The sequence below is a fragment of the Peromyscus maniculatus genome, chromosome 7 (assembly GCF_049852395.1).
Source record: "Peromyscus maniculatus bairdii isolate BWxNUB_F1_BW_parent chromosome 7, HU_Pman_BW_mat_3.1, whole genome shotgun sequence".
Classification (NCBI taxonomy): Eukaryota; Metazoa; Chordata; class Mammalia; order Rodentia; family Cricetidae; genus Peromyscus; species Peromyscus maniculatus.
Window position 1 is genome coordinate 12,415,257 of NC_134858.1, and position 21,327 is coordinate 12,436,583.

At 45.6% G+C, this 21,327-nt stretch overlaps 1 protein-coding gene across 6 annotated transcripts in view; it reads right to left on the reverse strand.

Moving 5' to 3' along the window:
• Positions 1-610: 610 nt before the first annotated feature.
• Positions 611-21,327, reverse strand: part of Fat3 (FAT atypical cadherin 3) — a 599,580-nt gene continuing 578,863 nt past the window's right edge. For 3 of the 6 annotated variants that reach the window (XM_016008861.3, XM_016008860.3, XM_042280462.2), the window contains 6 exons: positions 19,261-19,414; positions 16,552-17,204; positions 13,514-13,627; positions 11,033-11,092; positions 10,275-10,310; positions 611-9,688 (listed from right to left, as the gene is read on the reverse strand). In XM_016008861.3, coding sequence (XP_015864347.1) covers positions 9,066-9,688; positions 10,275-10,310; positions 11,033-11,092; positions 13,514-13,627; positions 16,552-17,204; positions 19,261-19,414 — 1,640 coding nt within the window. In that variant the 3' untranslated portion in view covers positions 611-9,065. The remainder of the gene's footprint in view (positions 9,689-10,274; positions 10,311-11,032; positions 11,093-13,513; positions 13,628-16,551; positions 17,205-19,260; positions 19,415-21,327) is intronic. The other 3 variants (XM_006990546.4, XM_042280463.2, XM_076575707.1) reach the window with 2 other exon arrangements.

Here is a 21,327-nt window from a genome sequence, read left to right on the forward strand (position 1 = left end):
CACCATCCACCAGAGGAGCACTCCACATTGAAGCCCATACAGTAGATGGCAGGCCCACTGAATAGATCCCGTGTGATATGGGATATAAATGAATTGCATGCTTAGACTCAAGTCCCATCCTCAACGTAGCTCATTATGTACATACAAGAAGTCAAAAAACGAAACAAAAATTGAAAATTTGAAACATGGTTGGACCCATGAATGAGGGGTAAAGGACAATCAATCTGTAGTACAATAATTAAAGACACGAAGAAACCAGTAGAAGGAACACTTTTCATGTGATAACTGTCTTAAACTTTTGTTTATTCCATTGTAAATGTAGGGTGCAGTCCAAACAACTAAAGAGGAGAGGGTGATGGGAAGTGATGAGGTGATGAGGAAGGGTGGGGTGGGCAGAAGGACACGTGGGACAGAACGAGGAAAAGGAGTTGGGGAGGAGGCACAGCGGGGCACCAGGGCTGCAGCTGAGGATGAGGAGGGCAGAGAACACTAAAACTCACTTTGTTCAAAAACCATAATGACACGTGACACCTTCCTTATACGTTAATTTTTAAATTTTAAAATATTTATTTTTTTCCTGTTTTAAGTCATTTTTAAGCTTGTTCAAGTGGTTTATTTGTGTGTGTGTGTGTGTGTGTGTGTGTGTGTGTGTGTGCAGGTAGATATTGATTGTCCCTTACTGTTTAATATTCAGATTGATCCAAATCTTCTTCTTCTTCTTCTTCTTCTTCTTCTTCTTCTTCTTCTTCTTCTTCTTCTTCTTCTTCTTCTTCTTCTTCTTCTTCTCCTTCTTCTTCTTCTTCTTCTTCTTCTTCTTCTTCTTCTTCTTCTTCTTCTTCTTCTTCTTCGGTGTTTTTGAGACAGGGTTTCTCTGTGTAGTTTTGGTGCCTGTCCTGGATCTCACTCTGTAGACCAGGCTGGCCTCAAACTCACAGAGATCCGCCTGGCTCTGGCTCTGTGCTGGGATTAAAGGCATGTGCCACCACTGCCCAGCTCCAAATTTCCTTTATTAAAACAGTATAGAGTTGGCAAAACTGTCTAAAATTTAAGTAGAATTTTAAAAGCAAAGGAGTGCAGACAAAATGGGAGAACTTTGAAATAAACAACACAAACCAACCGATATTTGTCAAGATGAACTTGTAGGTGGGAAGTCTTCCCTTCTGTGCAGAGAACCGTGCTTTCTAAACCTGATAGTGAGGTTTGGCGATTTTGTACAAATCCCATCGTTAACAGAATCACTCCATTGGCCAGCATGTGTTCACACAGGATGCTCAGGCGGAAGCATGGTGGGCAGGGCCTCCACTGCTGGGGTGAAGGGAAGGGAAGGTCACAGCAGGAATGTGTGTGGACTTCTCGGAGGACTTCAGCTTCCCATAGTGCACTGTGAAAAGCAGAAACTGTTAACCGCCGAGTCTGGGGAATCAGCGATGTCACTTGGGTGAAAATTTTAAGGAACTGTGTATAAAATATCTTTCAACTTGACTGCAGTCCTGTGAAAGATTGGCCATTGATGATTTCTGGGCATTGGGCTTTGGGAAGGTTCTTGTAGTTTCCAGAACTGGTCAGAGTGACTCATTTATGAATGTTTCTACCAACAGCGTTGTTGCCAGTGAAGACCCACCTTACCCCAGGTAGCTATTCCTTTCACTGAATTTGCTTTGCATTCTTTCATTTAGGTAAATCATAGGTGTGAGAATAGTTGCCCACGGAGTTCCGTAAATCTGCCTGGTGAATTATCAAACTGGAAGTAGTCTTGGGGACTGACCCAAGGAGAGATCGTTTGAGAGAATTATTTCCAAGTTAGAATCCACCCTTCCTACTGCAAAGACACAGCAAAGAAAGTGGACAGATAAAACCTATCCGCTCTCCTTATCTGAGAGGCCAGTGCTGTGTCTCATCTCTGGGTTGTCCTACCATTTTACAAGGAAGGGTGAAGATTTAAGTCAAGGCTTTCCTGGAAAGGGAAGAAAGGCCGGTGACAGTGTCTTCTTCCTGCTCAGCTCCTGAGCACATCGCTGTGGTTGGTGGTGCAGGTCTGGGCGGGTTTGTGTGGGGGTGGGTAGGTGGGAAGGAGCATAGGGCACTGGTGAGTGGCAGGATACCAGCATCACCAACACTGCCCTTTCAGAAAGCCCTTCTTACTAGTATGGCCAAATTTACCAAAATGAAGAATGATGAGGAAGCAAAAGGTAGTTAGCTGCAAACAGAAGTAAGCTTTTAGTCAAAACCTTCTAAGAAAGCCACATATATACAGGGTTAGTGATATACAAAGGTACTATGTGAAGGAAAGTCATTACTTGTCCTGAAGGTAGCTTCTAGTGTGGAGGGAACCCTTAGAGATTTAGTTGGTTCAAACTAGTTTGTGACAGGCAACAACTAGACTCTTAGGAATATTATAAGCTATTTCCCATCATTTTATAGCTTGAAATTGTAACTGGAATAATTGTTACACAGAGGCTAGTGATAAGAGACAGGAATTGAATCTTAAGTTATCTAGAGAGCCAACAGTCCGAGAAGCAGCAGATGAGCGCACTAAGAACTGCCTTGTGTCTCTCTCCCAACTGACTACGAGAAGCGGGAGAAGGAAACAAAGGGGATGAGTTGTTCTTGAGCTTAGGTTCGCCTCTCTGGTCAGGTGTGAAAGAGTTCTTCCAATGCAAAGACATCTAGGCATTTGGTAGCCAAGGAATACCACAAAGTCACACCATGCAACAAACTTCACACGAGAGATTTGTTGGGGAGAACAGAGTGGCGGCTGCCTCTGACCAGGAATAGACTGTGGAGGGCTGGGCAGAGGGGAGGGCCTTTTGTAGGGTTCTTGGAGCATGCCCAATGAGCTAGTGGGAAAGTATGGATAGTTGTTTGTGGCCCTTAATCCCACAGGGCTGGGGATTTCAGGAGCTCCAGGTCAAGCCAGGGCAGGGTTTTTTCCATGGTGCCTACACTGTGGTCAGCCACATTTCTGAGACTAACATCTGTACCTCTCTAACCACCATCCCTTGCATTCTTCCTTTCCTCCGTGGATGTCTGGGTTCAGGCACCTCTTCGAACACCGAGTCAAATTACTGTCTGCTGATCTCAACCTTATTTTCCTATGGGTTAACTCAGAACAAACTACTGGCATTTTGAGTATATGCTAAGCTGATAGTAACACACACATGCAGATTCGTTTCTACAGCATGGAACACAACATATTATAATAAAGAATATGAAAATGCCTCAATCCATCCCTTCTGTTATTTGTCAAAATCAGCCACAATAGGAGTAGTCCTCCAAAGAATTGGTGCACATTGTAAGTTGGTGCCCACCTTCCTATCCAGCTTTTAATCCTTACCTTTGTATCACAGAGGATAGACAAGTCACCAAGGATTGCTCTGTTGAAGGGGAGCCCTTGAGCTCGGAGGACTTCAGGCGTGAAGGGGAGTGGCGCTCAGCTGCAGTGCTCCAGTGGGGTTGTGGTGAAGGCTGCAGCATCCTGGCTAGCACCCCGCAGGTGGAGATCCACAGTGCATGAAGTGGATGAACAGCCCACTTTGACAGCAGCTCCAGCCACTTTCCTGCTGACCCTGACCCGCCTCACCACGGGAAGCGTGTCTTCAGAACTTTCGAAGCCACTTCCTCAGATTAGCATTTGTATCCTGTTCTCTCCTCTCACACAGTTTAACCTTTACTTCATACAGAGAAGTTTCTGGAGACTTGGAGGAAGACTCAAGCACCAGTTATGACCTAAACTTTTGAAAAGAAGTTTTTTGATGGAGGGAGGGAGGGGGAGAGAAGGAGGGAGGGAGAGAGAGAGGAGAGAGAGAGAGAGAGGAGACAGAGAGAGACAGAGACAGAGAGACAGAGACAGAGACAGAGACAGAGCAGAGGAAGTGGAGCCCTGCCTTGCAGAGCTGGGATTGGGTTCAGTGATTCCAGCTGAGGTAGAAGCTGGTGGGTGGCCTTTGCTCTCTGGCCTCCAGCATTCTCTGTTTCATGCTTCTTATCAGGCAACGGCCCACAGACCATATGCCTGGGAAGACATAAGATTTTACTATATGGGCATCAGAATATCATTTAAACAATCTCTGAGCTGAAACAAAGGAAGCCACACCCTCTCCTTCAGAACAGAGCCCCTCTTTGAGCCACAGGCCATGCTGGATGGGTCTTCCTAGCAGAGTGCTTGCTCCCAGAGTACCTGCCACGTCAGATGGATGTGATGAGACACTTAAGAAGAGCCAACGCAATGGAGTTTCATACTAATTTTTTCCTTTTACTTGAAAACTTGTTTTAATGATCAAATTTGGTAGTTACAAACCTGTACACCGTTGGGTAGATTTTTTTTTCTTGTTTTAGTTTTTGGCTATAATTTTTGTGTCTTTTTATTTCATTTTGTTTTTCTTTCATTTCTTTCTTTCTTTCTTTCTTTCTTTCTTTCTTTCTTTCTTTCTTTCTTTCTTTCTTTCTTTCTTTCTTTCTTTTTTTTTTTAAAGAACACAAGACTGAATACCACCAACAGCAATATATGCAGAAACAATCCATTTCTGTAAGGGACAAGATTCAGTGAACTATTCACTTTCCCCTTTGCATAAGGTTTGGGTTGATGTGTGTGGGAGCTGAGGTGAGCGTGTAGGTGAAGGAGTGGCCGCTCATTCTGTCTAGGAAATGGCATGAAGGTCGAGTGCTTAATAACTGGGCAAAACACATTCATCTTAAAAAAAGCCAATAGAAACATTTTTTGAAAACAGAGTTAAATGGAAACAGCCGAATAAAAGGAAAGACACAATACATTTCAAAAAAAAACATCCTTTTCAAATCTAACGTCCTCTTTTCTTTGTGGGTGTACCTCAAAAGTTTACAGAATAACAACGTGGATGACTAAGAATTCTATTTGACCCTCCAAATTAAAGCATCCGGATAGGCATCAAATACTGTATCTACAAATGCCTGGAAAATTGAAACCACCTATATACAATTTTATAAACATTTTAAACACCAAAAAACATACATCTTTTACAAACCAGCCTGTTTGTTTATAACAGACAAATGTACAACATGGTCTCTGGTAACAACAGTGCTTTGCAAGAACCCGCCCCATTTCCAGACACATCTGTCACTCCCGAAATCCAGTAGTATGGGCTCATAAAATTGTGAAATAGGAGCAATTCAGGGATTTGTTTGCTGAAGGGTGCTACAGGACATTCTAATGGGTCAACACACTCCAAATGACTACAGAATTCTCTAGTGCATCCTGAACACTGGAAGAGACAAATTATGGCCTTTGTGTATTGTTACATACTTGTAATTATTGCTTTTCATTATTACATAAGGAAAGAAATACCTTATTTTTTTCCTGTCTTAGCCGTCTGGCTAAATGTTCGCTGATGTCAAACCCATGCATGGCGACTTTAAACCCCCTGTGACGTACAACCGGAAGCTCAAAGAGATGGGCCTGAATCAGCACTGTGCAGTTGAAGGTTGCAAGACACAAACTAACAAGAACACACACCGCCTCCTCACAGACCACACAGAGAGATGGCACTGAAGAAATGCCCCTTGGAAGCCCCAGGTCCCATAAAGCACAGGACATCCAAATCTAAGCACATGACCAGTGTCTGCAGCAGTGAGGAGGCCAGACGTCTGCCAGACAACCCACGGAACATGAACACTAGATCTTCCTGAATTACTTCATCTAACCAGGTCTTTCATGGTTGTTCTGATCATCTTTCTCTTTTTGTTTGTTTGGCTCTCTCAGCTTCTGCAGAGCAGACACAGCACTGTGGCTAGGGAGTCGGCAGAAAAAGGCCAATAGGAAACATTTCCCTTTGTTCTGAGATAGTGATTTCTTACGGCAGTTCCAGGTAAATCTGCCCAGGCCTTCCTGTGACTCTAACAGCTTAAAATTTAAGATTATGGCCTTGACCTACATATATTGCTATGACTTTCCCATTGCATTTTGTGAGTGGGCAGGATAGGAGTACACAGAAAGCAGGCATGGGATAAGGCTCAGCAGCAAAATACTCTCAGAGGAAGGGAATACATGAAGCACACTGTCTATCCTTTATAGCCCTATAGCTCCTGCTTAGAGTGGGACAAAGATTGACAGCTTCTCTCACACTCACCAGAACGTGTGCAACACAACTCCCAACAGATACACAGACACTGGCTAATTTTCTATTGTGATGGACAGAACAAGAACAGATAGCAGGCAGAGCTTATGAGAAGGAATCAGCAACATTAAACCCATAAAACACACCTAGTGGGTGTGCTACACACCACCAGTTTCACTACCAGTGACAACTATAGTCTGAATATAGTTCCGTGCTCACTCCATCCCCATTCTAGAAACATTCATTTGGCAAAAGCAGCATTTTGATGAATGTCCAAATCTCTGGGCCCATCAGAGTCCCAGAGAAATGGTCTTTATTTGTTTTGTTTTTTTGCATATTTCAGTGAAGGAAGGAACAGCGGGAAGTTAGGAGCTCAGGAGAAGGAAGCAGCTGCCGGTTCAGGACAGCTTAGTGGGGTGCAACATTACAGACAAAGAGTAGTGCCTACGTGGATGGGTGACAGTTTTTGTCAATGAGTTAACTTTTGTGTGAGCCTGGGCAAGTCTCTTCCTTTCTCTGGGCATGCTTCTTCCCTTATGAAGTATGGGGGCTAGCTTAGAAAATCTTAATGACCCAGTTCTTTAGAACTGTGGTCATGCCACCTAGTTGCATGTAGATCTCACTGCACCGCACCTTCTAATCTGTAAGGAAATCTAATTTTTTAAAAAGAGAAGAACCTAATAGACCCAGTGCTCGTCTGGAATGTCTATAGAGCTATTTTGCTGAAATTTAACAGAAAGGTGTCCTAAAGAAAATGTATGGTATGTAGGTCAGAGGAGAGGGTGGGCGGGGATTTCTTCAGTGACTCGGCAACTGCCTGCAGTTAGCTCTATTGATGCCTTCATTATAGGGTTGGCCAGGCAGTCTCTCTGGGAGAGATGCTGGCTAAGCACTGGTGACTCATTGGCATGGATCTCATCTCATATTGCCTGGGGGCAAGAAATGACTTGTTGGTTTTCCTTTGATGGTTTTATGCTGTTGTGTTATTAGAGCACAGCGGTGATTCAATTCTGCACCATTAGCTTGTCATTTTCTTTGCGACTCTTGCAAATGTGCTTCTTACCTAAGAAAAATACTAAAGACTTTATCCTTGAAAGCAGCCTTAGTGTAAGTCATTTATTTCAAGACCACAGTGTGGCTAATGCCTCCTTGGGTGAGTCTAACCTAGAGAACGGAAGAGAAAAGCAGAGAAACCCGACAAGCATATCCTCTAACTCAGGAAGTCTGGGAATGGAAGGGATTTTTTAAATGACAGATGTTCTGAAACACCAACTCCTCCAGAGAAGTAAGAGGATTAAAGACAATGGAGGAGGTGATGAGCAGATCCCAGACAGCTCCCTTTATATAACAGGAGCCATCCATACAGAGATTTGCTCACTAGGCAGATGTGCAAATATGCGTTCCTTTGCCGTGCTCACTGCACAGGTAGTGGCCACAGCTGATCGAAGTGGAAGAGGAAAGTTAACTCCACTGCTGACTTGAACTTTGGAATGTTGGGGTCTTGTATTCTCAGTGGGATGAGCATGCTGTCACGGGAAAGTGATGACCAAAGGCCATAGGTTAGATGGGAGGGAGACCCCGAGGTGTAATCAAATGTTACAGAGTTTCAAATAGTAGTTCTGGAAAACTATAAAATAGTCTTTAAAAAAATCACAGTACTTGCTTTAAGTTAATATAAATGGCAGTACTAAAATAAGGTTAACTAAATTGGAGTAAGATATGGCATTTGGTGTTTCTATAATGCTAAAGATCAGAGAAATCAGGAGGTTGAGCAATGCTTGCTCACCTCACAATTTCCAACACTGAATCCTAAACCCTTTGGGGCAGCTTCCCTCAAGAGCAGCTGTAGTGAGTGCACACTCAGAGCAATACTTAGGGCCTCCTCACATGCACACAGGCACACACACTTGCACACACGCATCCACCTGAGCGCGCGCGCACGCACACACACACACACAATTTAATTTATACATGGTCACTGCTTACCTTTTTCTTTAAAACCTAAGAATATTTATAATGACAACACTACCATTTTAGAATAACACATACAACTTTCACCTTCAGTGTGAAGAATTGTGATCACCTGTGACAATCTCACATGCCCCTCTTCTCTGAATCTGTGAATTCTGCTTAGGCTTTCCAATATGTCTCATTCTAGAGAGCAATATACCAGCAGGGGCCTATTTCTGCAGCAGTGTTAGAACCAAGATATGGCTAGAATTGTTTGCCAGAAAACACAGAACAAGGTCGTTACAGTCTTTCTAATGTTTGAACATTAACCTCCCCCAACCCACCCACCGGAGTCTAGATAGTCTCTTATTGCTCTTTCCTGGAAACTTTCTCAAAGACCACAAACCCAACTGTATGATATCAGATGCTTAACACAAACAAGAAAAAAAAATCTGAGCACACTAAGCATGTTACTCAAACCTAATTTTATAGCTGAAAATTAGACAGCTTGTTTAAAAATAGAGTTGGTTTTAAAGGCTTCCGCCCACCTTCTTGTCTAACATTCACGTCTCTTTTCTTTCATCTAGAACACTAACTTTCTGACAAACATCACTACTATTTTCACTTCCTTGGCTCAAAATAGCATGCACCGATCGATGCCCCTGGCGGTGGCAGGGTGTAATACTGCAAGGACCTTTGCCTTCCTACCTTCCGGGGCACAGTAATGCACAAAGCCGTTCCTGTTCTCCCTCTGACTTAGTACACCCAGCCCTTCTTCTTTGCATTCCAAGCCACAAACACAGGTACCCACAAACAAGGATCGTCAGCTCCCCCTCCCCCCAAAACAATTTCTGAGCCTCTCCTTGTCACTCTGGGAGTCAAGCTTGCTTGTGACAGCAAGACTTGTGAAGGTGTTCCTCATAGAAAATCCACATTTCCACAGACTTCTTCTCTCCATCCAGACACAAGTGCAGCTTATTTCCTTCCATGCTGTAACAGTCAGGGCACAGCACCTCTGGGTGTCCTCTACACCTGGGTCTGGTGCTGTGTTTCCATGAAGGGAATGTGAATGTTGGCGAGGTTGAGCTCGCCTGCGCTCTCGTAGTCACTCATGGCTACCTCAGAATTGTCAAAGCCACAGCGGGCTGACACATCCGAGGATGAGGTGCCTCTGGATTTGTGCAAGGACAGAGACACACTGTCTGCTGGGCCCATGACCTCTGTGCCCTGGTTCATGCTTCCTGCAAAAGTACTGAAATCGCAGCTGGACTGGGGCCCCCCCAAATCTGTTTCGTTGGGAAGCGGGTGAGGAGGGAGGTACTGGCTGGGGTGAAAGCGGGGCCTTCTCCTGCAGTCTGGGCTCATGGTGCCAGCTAGTGAGGTGGGCTGGGAGGGAGGCAGTGCCTCATACTGGTCAGGGAAGTCCTCAGGCAGTGGTGGGGGCAACTGATCCTGACTCAGGAACTCTTCTTCATGAGGTGGCGGGTATTCACTGTCAATGTCATATCCACCTAGGTAGTAGTCGCTCTCCAGCTCTCGTGTGCTACCCTGGTGTGCTGACCCTCCATCTTGGCTCTCATAGTTGGGCATTTCCTCGATGTCAGACAGCCGTGCCCCAGGCATCCAGTCAGAGGTGTCCCAATGATAGGCTGTGAGAGGAAATCCAGATGATTAGCTACCTGCAGACTAGAGGTGGGGCAGGGACGAACAGAGAGCAGGGAGGGGCCTGCCATGCATTACTAATGCCTAGGGAACCCCAAGGGCCAAGGTCATAGGCAAACTCTCGATAAGGGCCTATTGGGGCCAGCCATGTTGTGGCGTGGAGAGAGAGAAGGTAACTGGCCGATGCAGACTCATACTCACTAGGCCCAGAGAGATGGCCAACGAAGGCATGCTGATGGAACACAGACTTAGGATCCTCAATGTCCACCCCTACCTCTTTTCCCACCCACATGCTGTGCACAAGACCAGGCTGGTAGCATGCTGGCAGAGAGATGCACCGGTGTATTGTGAACTGCAGAAAGCAAGGAGCTTTGCAGGGAAATGGGTGGTTTTTCACACACAGGGAATGAGGCTGGGAAGGGAATGCATGTGGAACTGAGCACACAAGATGCCTGGAACATGCCAAACTCAGATTGGGAGACTCGGAGGGGATGGGGGAGGGGCATGGTACGAGTGAGTGGAGAGGTGTGAAACACTGAAATGAGTTGGTATCCTGGGTGGTGGCAGAATCACCTCTGTTGTAGTTCTGTCCTTGGTCCATACCAGACACTGTTCAAACACAAAGTGAAAAGTGAATCTGGCCATCCTGGCCATGTGAAGAGAGACAAAGCAGGTATTCCAGAAGCCTTAAAACTACTCCTAGGGAACCAAGACCTAACACTGAGTTTAGTTTTTTTTTTTTTTTTTTTTTTTTAATCTCTCCCCATCGCTATTTAGGAAAGTTAAAACATAAATCCCATCTGTATATTGTTATAGTTTTATTAAAGCACTAACAAATTACCTGATATAAATTAATCCCCATAAAATTTCCATTTCTGATGATTTTATAAGTATTCACAGCTCACAGCAGCTATTCAAAACATACAAGAATGAATGTAATATTGACTGATTAACCTGGATTGCAAATGAATATTCTTTACTTTGAAGAGATTTGATAAGAGAACCTAAATATTAAAAAAATATGAACTAGGTTTTTCTCTTAAAATTGTTAAATTGATTGCAATCCATAGAGATCCATCTGGTATTGAATTTGATTTTTTTTTCTGGTGCTGGAGAACAAATCTAGGGTCTGGACTAGCTAGGCAAATTGTCTATCACTGAGCTGAACCCCAGCCCCATTATTCTATCTAAAACCTTGTCCTTTCTGTTGATTACAGTCAACCCCAGATAGGGCACCACAGAACCAAACTTTCCAGAAGGACACAGACATGCTATGAGAGGAGGAGACAAGCAAACAAACAAAAATCAAAACCAAAGATAACAGTAAATACCTTCGTTCTCTATAGAGTCAACTACATTGTTGACAAGCTGAATGACAGTCACTATGGATGCTTTGGGCAGGGAAAGAAGACAGGAGGGGTGGGGGGAGGACAGTTTCTGGTTAGTGACATATTTCAAACACATGTTACTGACCAATAACAACAATAATGAGGACATTATACATAAACTCCCACAGCCTTCCCATAGTCTGTCCCTCAGGGCCAGTGTCAAGAGGACACTTATATACTGAGGCCTGAGGACTGTTGGAACAGAACGGAAACAGCAGAAAGATTGAGGATGTACTCCTGAAAAGCATGACTTTCAAGGATGTCTGAGTCATTTCTTCACACCCCATGGCCTGTCACATCACACCAGGAAGAGGGTGGCCCATGGAACTCAAGGAGATTTCTCATTAACATTCTCAGAGGCCCCAGAGGAAGACTGTTCCTGGGGAGAACTACTTGTTGGTCAGCAATGTGCTCTGAATCCAATGTCTACTGTGTAGGATTCTTTGAATGGATGAGTCTTAGGCCTTGCACAAGCCACTGATGGTCCAGCCCAACCTGAAGCCTATCTCTTGCTGGTGAGGCTTGGGGTATGTGAAGGAGACCTCTGTTGTATTAGAGCTGCTTTAGATGCTCAGGACTTCAGATGACAGGGCTCAGTGCTACCTGCCCAGATGCAGGCCGTGAAGGGGTGGGTGAGTGAGTTACAGAGCCTTTGAGAACCATCAGCGGGACGTTATGGCTGGAGCCACTGCCTGGTCTCTGAGATGATAAGTTCTCAGTGTTTCACAGAAGATGCAAAGTTGCTATGGTTTTTCTTCTCGCTGCAGGTGAAGAAGGGCGGGTGCAGAAAGTAAGCACACCTGGGTCAGAGGCCAGAGCCTTTGGTTCGAAAAGGGTCAGGAGAAATGCACGTGGTTTGTTATCCCAGCAGATAGATACATCAGTGTGTGTGTGTGTGTGTGTGTGTGTGTGTGTGTGTGTGTGTGTGTGTGCTTATGCATGTGTGTTTGTGCATGGTAGATGCATGTGTACAGGTTGATGGGCCTGTACAATCACATGGGGAGGCCAGAGCAGAATGCCTAAGTATTTTTCTCTCTCACTCAGCCTTGTTGCCTTGAGGCAGATTCTATCACTGGACAGGAAACTTGGAATGTTGGCTTGGCTGACTGGCCTGTCTTTTTCCCCCAGGGCTTAGGTTTGCAATGTGTCACATGATTTTTTTTTTTTTTTTTTTTTTTTTTTTTTTTTGAGACAGGGTTTCTCTGTGTTGCTTTGGCGCCTTTCCTGGAACTCACTCTGTAGCCCAGGCTGGTCTCGAACCGCCTCTGCCTCCCGAGTGCTGGGATTAAAGGCATGAGCCACCACCCCCCGGCTGCCACATGCTGTTTTGTAGGTGTTAGAGATTCTAACTCAGGTCCTTGTGTACAAAACAGTGCTCTTGCCTATGGAGCCATTTTCCCAGCTCTTGCATTGAAACTTCTTTAGGGGTGGCTCGTGTTGGGGGAACATGGGAAGAGGTTTGGGTTGATGTGAGAAAGCAAGCTGTTGTAGTCCATTAACTACTTCTTGGGTCACTTTCCCTGTTTGCTCGGAGGCTGGGGCTGTGCTGTCAATTTCATTCTGCTCAGAACACCCAGCCCAGGACTTAGCACACAGTGCATTAGCAAGGGTTCATGTGTTGAAAGATCACATTAATTAGCAAGTGTTAATTTTTTTTTTCTTTGCCAACTGCTGGTAAACAGGAAAGGCAACCTAAGGTGTTGGCTTGGGTGGGCTGCCTGCCCTGGGTGGGGCTGCCTGCCCCGACAATCATCTGAAATGATTCTTGCTCTAGCACCACTTGACAAATATTAGCTAGTTGGAGTCTTCTTCCTCTTTCCCTCTTATCCTCCACAGCTGGTTTCCTAGTTAGAAACATCAGCTCCTTCTCCATCAGGACAGGCTCATGGGAACTGGATGCACCAGATTTGGAGTTGCCAAAGCAGCCTGGGAGTCACAGGAACTTTGTGCAGCATTCTGGGCAGACAGACATTTTTTCTAAGGATCTGTGTCATCGTTTTTAATCAGTTCTCCAAAATCCCACGACCCCACGTGATTGATTAGGAGGGAAATTCAATTGAACAAAGCCATCACCGGCTCTACAGAAAAGTCACCCTGTCTCCAGAGCAATGTCAACGATGCGGTGGCTGAATGGGGAGCAGGGAACGAGAGGGTACAAGTGGCACAGAAAGGGGACGCACGTCATAGATAGCTGCTGTTGAGGAGGAGGCAGTTCTGTCACCATCTAAATCAAAGCGGGAGCTGTCACGCCCTCCCTCTGATGCAGATCCTGCTCTGACCAGTCACCTATTGGGTTCTCTGGCAAGGACTCTCAGCAATGGGTAAGAATGGCTAAGGGCCAACATACAGGCCAAGAAACGATCGCAGTCGTGTCCCCCTTCGCCTCTTCTGCTGTCCCCAGCGCCGGGAAGGGGAGGTGCTTACCGTTGTCATCACCAGAGTCCGACTGGAAGGAGCTGAGGGACTGAACTTCCGAGTTGCTGCCTTTGTTACTGTTGGTGAAGCAGGTCACCTCTCCCGGGTCGTCAGCCCCTTTGTCTTCATGAGCAGGCAAGAGAAAGCAGAAACAGCGCTCAGCCTCGTGCAATCTTTCAGTCTGGCTCTCTCCCTTCCTACCCCTTTTTCTTAGCGGCTTTCTGATTTGCTTCGAGAAAATAAGTTAGCTCCACAATGGAAAATTGATTGTGCCATAGGGGGCAAAGGTCTGTCAATCAAGTGATTTACATTATGGATTTGGACCCCTTCACCCGTGGTAAATGAGCTTCCGCATAGCTGTCAGCTCAAAGTAAGTGTTCCTGCCTCAAAGTGAGGACTGCGGAGACAGTGAAATGGGGATGGAGTAGCTGACTGGCTCTTCATTCAGACTTAATTTATGTCATTTACATGAACCGATGTGGTGTCAACACCAGGTTAAATGAGATTACTTTTAAAACAGGGGCATAAATATTTTATAGGCAAGAAAGCCGTTATATTTCTTCCAGCTTCCATCTCTGGGGATAAGTGGAATTTTCAGCTCTGCCTTCTAGAGGGCAGTGGTGTTTCATCCTGGGGCTGCCAATGTTCTCTGCCCTGTGTCTGGTAAGAGGACAGGCAGATGTGAATTTTCCCTTATTCACTTGGTGGTTTTTTTCCCTCTCTCTCTCTGCTATAGAAAAATAGCCAGCGCGCGCACACACACACACACACACACACACACACACACACACACACACACACACACACAAATGTACACACTCACACACACCCCTTCTACTTTTATAGATGTACGAAGCAACAAAAGCACCATATCTTGAGGTGGTCAAGTCCACAATGAATTAGTTGCCCAGAAACTGTCTTGCTAGCTCTAATTGTGCCTTGCTTAACAAAGAGGGAAACATGTTCTATAAAATCCAATGATACTTCAGGGGAAAGTGTGAGCTTTGGCTTGGGGTGGATTCTGGAAATAAAGCTGTCATGTCATGAGGTGTTGATGAAAAATATCCTCCAAGAACTACTGCAGACCATCTTGGAATGTGAGTGTCCAGAGACTCAGAGCTGTGATGAAGGAAACAGTTACTTGGTTTTGCAGCCACAGATCCCTGCATAAAGAGTAACATCAAAGGCAAACATAAGCACTCTCCACCTGCTTTCAGATGATGAAGCCAGAGCCTCGGATAAACCGATAGAAGTGTCCAGAGAACCAGGGTGGGGGGTTTACTTCCCAACAGCTACAACTCAAAACACAATGACGTATTTCAGCAAAGAGCAAGGTGTTCATGACTGAGCTCTCAACACTGGAGAACAGGCATGTGGTCAGCTGGCCCTGGTGGCCTCAATGACACCCCCAAGCTCTGCCTTTAACTTAGAACTCCCTTCATTTCCAAAATAAAAGGGAGTGCTTTGGCTGGGCATGATAGCACACAGATTTAATTCCAGGATTTGGGAGGCAGAGGCAGAGGCAGAGGCAGAGGAAGGCAGATCTCGGTGAGTGAGTTCTAGGCCCTAGTCTACATAGTAAGTTCCAGGACAGGTAGTACTACAAAGCGAGATCCAATAAACAAGCAAACAAACCAACAACAATCAAAAAGGGGCTCTCCACAGCATTGTTATGATCCCTGACTCCACTTAAGAGGCCAGGGGATGGTTTAAAATACATGTGTGTCCACCGGACAGACCCAGCAGGTGGCATTAGAATAGAAATACCTCACCTTACGTCTCCCCTCCCATGGAGGATACTCTCTCATGCTCTGCTCTGCCTCTTTGCTGAGCTCCTGGAGCAGTTCTACTAAGAGCCCAGACTCTGCCCTCCGCTTCCATCAAGCTAGTCTTCCCCAGGAGCTGATAATGGTACCCATGTTGGATGAGCCATTTAGCTGTGATAGTACAAGCAGATGGCAGACACACAGCACTGGCAGCTTTACTTCGCATTCTCATCAAATCATGGTGTCTACCCCCATATGTATTTGTTCCTTTGTTTTGGTCAGTTCCTGGTACCTCACACTAGGAGCCTTATGGACATGCTTGGCTTCTATAATAGAAGCCGCCTCTCTTCCCCCTCCTCTTCCTTTCCAGGGAGAGTTTGTTTTCCATTCTGCCCTCTGCCCTCAGACTGGCATGTCCAAGCTTCTTTTAGAGGTCCAGCCAGCTGACTTTCTCTTTCCCCTCGGTGAGCTGACCAGCCTTCACCATCAACTGTACAATATGCAGACGGTGGTCACTGTCATCTCTTTGACTTCTGGATTGCCCCTCCCCAACCCCTGCATGCATCCTTAGTACCCACCTGGCCGCTTCCTGATTCAAGGAGACCCCCTCCAATAGTTTTCCTACAGAACTGACTCAACGTTAAGGATTCCTCAGTAATGCCCCTTTGTCCAGGAGCGTGGTCCACTTCCTTGTCTGAACATGCTCTGTAGGACCATTTCAAACCCACAGCATCCTCTCTCCTCGGCATATATAGCATGCTACAGAAACAAATGAGTGTAGCCTGCTCATAAGTCAGGGGACAGGAGCCTGCTTTAGTCTCTCTGATGCCAGGGCAGGGAGCAGTCACCTGCTTTACCCTCTCAGCCTCCCTTCTAAGTCTTTATCCGTCCCTTGCCAGGTCTGCAGAGCTGTCTTTAAAACTGTAACTAGCTCATGTCACTCACCTGCTTACAAACCCGCATCACTGTGGACCCTAAACCCCACCTTCTGCCTGATGCTTGGCAATCCCAGCCACACCAACTCTGCTAAGCAGCACACCAAGCCCTTTCCCACGCCAGGGCTCATACCCCCAGGTCTTTTCCCAGGGGTTAGCATCTTACTGCAGGAAGCCAAAGGGAGAGGGAAGTACAGCCACCTGGCTCCAGCCACTGCCTGTGTTCCATCATCTTGTCTCACGAGACTGCCTTTTCTTTCTTCCCGCTTCTCAGAGGTTAGCACCCTTGAGCTGCCGAGACCCAGGGGCTTCCCAGCGCGCCCGCCCATTATTGCACCTCACTTACTTTCAGATCCTGTGTCCCAGCCATTCTTCCGGATGGAATCGCAGTCTGAGCGGCAGGGAGACACCGCTGGGAGGTTGGGGGCCACGCTGCATACCACCACACCCCGACGGGCAGTCAGGATGCGCGGAGACTCTGGGTGGAATGTGCTCATCTCCTGTGGCTCACCACCCAGTGCATCCAGCCCCTTGTCCATATTGCTCCTGGAGTCGCTCTGGAAGCAGGGTGTGTAGGCCATGGGGCGCACTGGCACCTGCGGGGGCCCCACCTCCTGGTACACATTTCGCCCGTCCCCTGCACGCAGGCTACGGAATGGGATGCCATTGCTCTTGTGCAGCAGCGCGGCTGTGGCTGGGTCCTGCACGAGTGTGATGTTGTTCCGTGAGTAATTCTTTCGAAAGACCTTCTTGCGAAAGACGATGAAGAGCACGACCAGGGTGAAGATGACGAAGAGGACCACAGCAATGCCTATCAGTTCCTCCTTGCCCACGTATGAGTGGCCGGCTTGGATGTTGGGCACGACCACGGGACGCAAGCCACAGTACTGGCCCACATAGCCTGGGGTGCAGTTGCAGAAGAAGGAGCCGAACAGGTTGACGCAGGAGCCCCCATTCTCGCACTCCTCTCGCTCACACTCGTCCACGTCATCCTCGCACCTTCAGAGACAAAGTACACAGAAGCCCTTCCAACATCAGGACCACTAGACCAGAGTTCAGACAAAAGGCCCAGCTTTAAAACAGAAGGAAACCCCTAAAGGGTACAATTCCATGTGGCAGTGTGTGCGTGTGTGAGTATATGCATGTTCATTTCATATGTGCATGTTCATATCTGTGTGTGTGCGCATTGTGTATGTACACATGAACATACATGTAAGGATGAATTTGGGCATTTCTGTGTCCACCAAGCCCTTGCCCATTTCCTTGCATTAAGGTGTGCCCTCTCAGGTCTTCATGGGATTTGGACAGGGATGAGCTGGCAAGAGAAGAGCATAAAGAGGAGAACAGACAGTGTAGAGACATACCCTCTCCAATACTGTGGTCAGGTGCACCTTAGAATTTAAAACTGTGCAAGTTTAGAAACAGCATATAGTATGAATTTGTCACACCATGTAAAACACTTCTGCACCCCTTCCCTAAGGGTGCAGCATAGGACCTCATAATCAAATTCACCAGTATTTCTGCAGGGAAACATGGATGGTTGCACCAAGTGAGAGAAACGGACAAGGAAGAGCATTGGAGCAGTTCTAGACCTCTTGTACCACCACAGCAGAATAACTACAAAGCAGGCTTTTAGAATGTGTGTGTGTGTGTGTGTGTGTGTGTGTGTGTCTGTCTGTCTGTCTGTCTGTCTGAATACCATGTGTGTGCAGGTGTCTGTACAGGCTAGAAGAGGGCATTGGATCCCTTGGAGCTAGAATTACAGGTGGTTGTGAGCCACCCGACATGGGTGCTGGGAACTGAATTCAGGCCCTCTGGAAGAGCAGCGAGCTGTCTTATCCACTGGCCTCTCTCTCTGGTCCAGTGTGGCAAGCCTTTAAGTCTGACTCCTTCTTACTTTAACACTGAAAGCTCGTGAAAGAACGTCTGCCCTCCATGATTCTCCACCTAAGTGATTGTTCTGATATGCTCATTGAAAAAGTCTGATTCACCTATAGTTTTGGTAACCCACCTTTTAAAATGTAGTTCAAACATCCCCAATTTGAACAGATTGGGGCCAGGTCAGCCAGAAATTAGTTAGAATCAGAGTATTTAAAAATAAATGCAACTTTATTACTTTAAATTACATCCAGCGATTCAACGTCAGCTAAGTATTTCTTGGTAGACTCCTTAGAGACTTGCTCTAATGAACATGCCAGGCTGATCTGTAATTAGACTATCTCTCGCTGAGAGTACACGGATATACTTTGAAACGATCAAGGATGCCCGGAAGTGGCCTTTTACTCAGAAATTAAAGCATTCCCTTTCCATCTGGTTAACACTTAAATTTCACTCATTTCCTGGAGGAAAAGTTTTCAAAGGAAAGGTAAGGATTAATTTCTCAGAATAGTCATTAAACACTATACAGTAGCGTCCAGCCGGTTCTGGGAAGGAGTTTTATGTGTGTCTCAGAATTATACTGGAAAGTATAGGTGGTGTTAAGCACATTTGAAGTGTCTTCTACATTATAGATTATATAGGGATTGAATAAGCTTGAAAAGACAAAAAGATAAAGTAAAACATACAGATCAGATATAACCCTAGAGTCCCTACTGACATTGTAAGTACTTAAAAAATGTAGTTAGGTGTGTGTGTGTGTGTGTGTGTGTGTGTGTGTGTGTGTGTGTGTTGTATTTTCTTGTCAGTGTGGTGGTGGTGTGCACATGCCCTGTGGAGACCAGAGGTTGATGTCGATGTCTTCCTCCACCACTTTCCATTTTGATCTTTTGTGAGACCTTAACTGAACCTTAAGCACACTAGTTTGAATAGGCTGATTGGTTAACGAGACCCAGGAAATCCCAGCCCTAGGATTACAAGTCTGTGCCACCATGCCTAGGTTTTTATGTGGGTGCTAGGGACTCTTGTACAGCAGTCACTTTTCCTACTAAGCCAGACCCTGTGAGCACTGTATGGGAAAGACAGCAGCGTGGCCATTTATTCTAATGAACTATATGCTGGGTTGTTTTCTTAGGACAAGAAACAGTGTAGAGAGAGGTCCTTGAAGAGTCTCACTTACGTGACACCTGTGAGGCCAGTTTTACAGCTGCAGATGAAAGTGTTTCCTATGGGGTCGCAGGATCCTCCATTCCGGCAAGGGTTGGGGAAGCAGGCTGTGATCTCTGATTCACAGTTTATTCCAGTGAACTGTGAGAGACAGGAACACTGATAGCCTGGGGGAAACAGAGGGCCTCATGAGCTGAGGATGCCACGGTGATGTACAGAGTCCTTGGACTCATCTGTGACAAGTATTCCCAACTCCTTATCTTGAGCACAGCCCAAATTCCAAAGTTGATCAGCACACTGGCTATGTGGAACTTATTTGCCATAAAAAAAACCAGGGTACAGTTTGGATTCCATGTTAGTCCACAAAAAAGTTTCCCTACACAAAAATTCCCCTAACTTGCACATTTTAAAGAACGCTAACGATATTGTCAGAGGCACTAAGAGCAGAGACCAGGGTGGTGCGTGAGGTGACCATGCGTTCTCTACCACCTTCTGCAAACGGTGACAGCTCAGGGTGGGAGAGGCCGTTGGTGCCATGCTCCCTCCTGCCCGAGCTCCAGGTGAGGCCAAGTCAACTCAACCAAAACTCAAGCCCTAACCCTTCACCTCCCCAATGCAGAGCCTCATCATTGCATCTCTTTCATGTTCTGTTCATGAACCTGCCATGTAAAAATAGGCACTGACGTCTGCACTACAGACAACATTAACTACCAGAGGAACAAAGACCCTCAGACTATTACATGTGTCTCAGGATGGAAGGGTACATTTCCATGGATATGTTTTTCTTAAAGAAATTGTTGTTGCACCTAGAGTTAGGCAGGCACTTAGTAAATGGGGGATGTTCTATGAGTCCTGCTTTGTCAATCACAGTATTTATACTGCCTTAGAGACAATCCGGGTATCCCTTTTAGTATTTTAATATTTTCTTCTGTGGAATGTTGATATTTCATGATTGTTTCTAACATAATCATTTTCTGTTGGTTTTCCATCATAGCTTTTATTTCAAAATATCAGTCACACCACACATGGACAGTTTTCTGATGGCCTTCCTCTCAATATTTTATAATCTTTTAATGTTAATTAAACAAACAGTACTTGTATTATTGTAATTAACTGTAATATTCTTTTTGTAGCTAAGCCCCTTGGTGACCTGTGACTTTTATTTTCATGCATCTTTGTCTTAAAAAAAAAAATCAAAGATGGGCCTGCATTTTGATTGCTTTTTTTCTGAATGCTTATTTAAATTGACCTCCAGACTTTTTGCCCAGTGGGTCTCCCCATTTGAGCCGCACACGGTGGCTCTCGTACTTCCACACACTAAGGAGATCTCGGTGAGGCTTCTGGGGCTCCTCCTTGAACAACTCACCTATGTGGCTCCTGTGCAAACCTGTGCTGAAGCTCCATTTCTGGATCACCTGGTTCAGTCTCTCTTTCATTTGCAGATTCTGTAATTGCTTCCCAGGGGAAGGGGTTGTAGGAGGCAAATTTTATGAGAAGTTGTATAGTAAAAGCCTTAGAACTCGTTGAAAGTTAGATTACATTAGGAGATTGAAGCAATCTTCTGCCTGCTGTTTTTGGGAAATCCAAAGCTTCTGAAGCTTGGAAGAGGCCTGCTATTTATTATTATTATTATTTTTATTTTTTTGATTCCAACATGTTGGAAGGTCATATTTTTGGAATTTCATGACATTTAGCTATGCTGTGATTTAACACTGGCTTGTTCTAGCCAGTGCTTGGATGGCCTTTGCAATCTTAAAACTCTCATCCTTTAATTTTGGTAAATTTTTTGCATCATTTTATTGGTGATTTCCTTTATTTTCTCTTCTGGGGACAGTTTCTCATTTTAAATTGTTTTTGAGACTGACCGACACTGTCATCTTCCAAGAACATTTTTTTATGTCACTGAAGTCTCCAGCTCTACCCCCCTTACCCCCCCCCCCAATTACCACCCCTCATTACCACCCTCCCCAGGCCTTTTCTTTTGGCTAATGTACAACCTTAGCCCCAGATTTGTATATTATGGTAATAGCATCTTATCTCTCCAAGGATATTAATAATAATTCACGGTGTTTCTCTACCT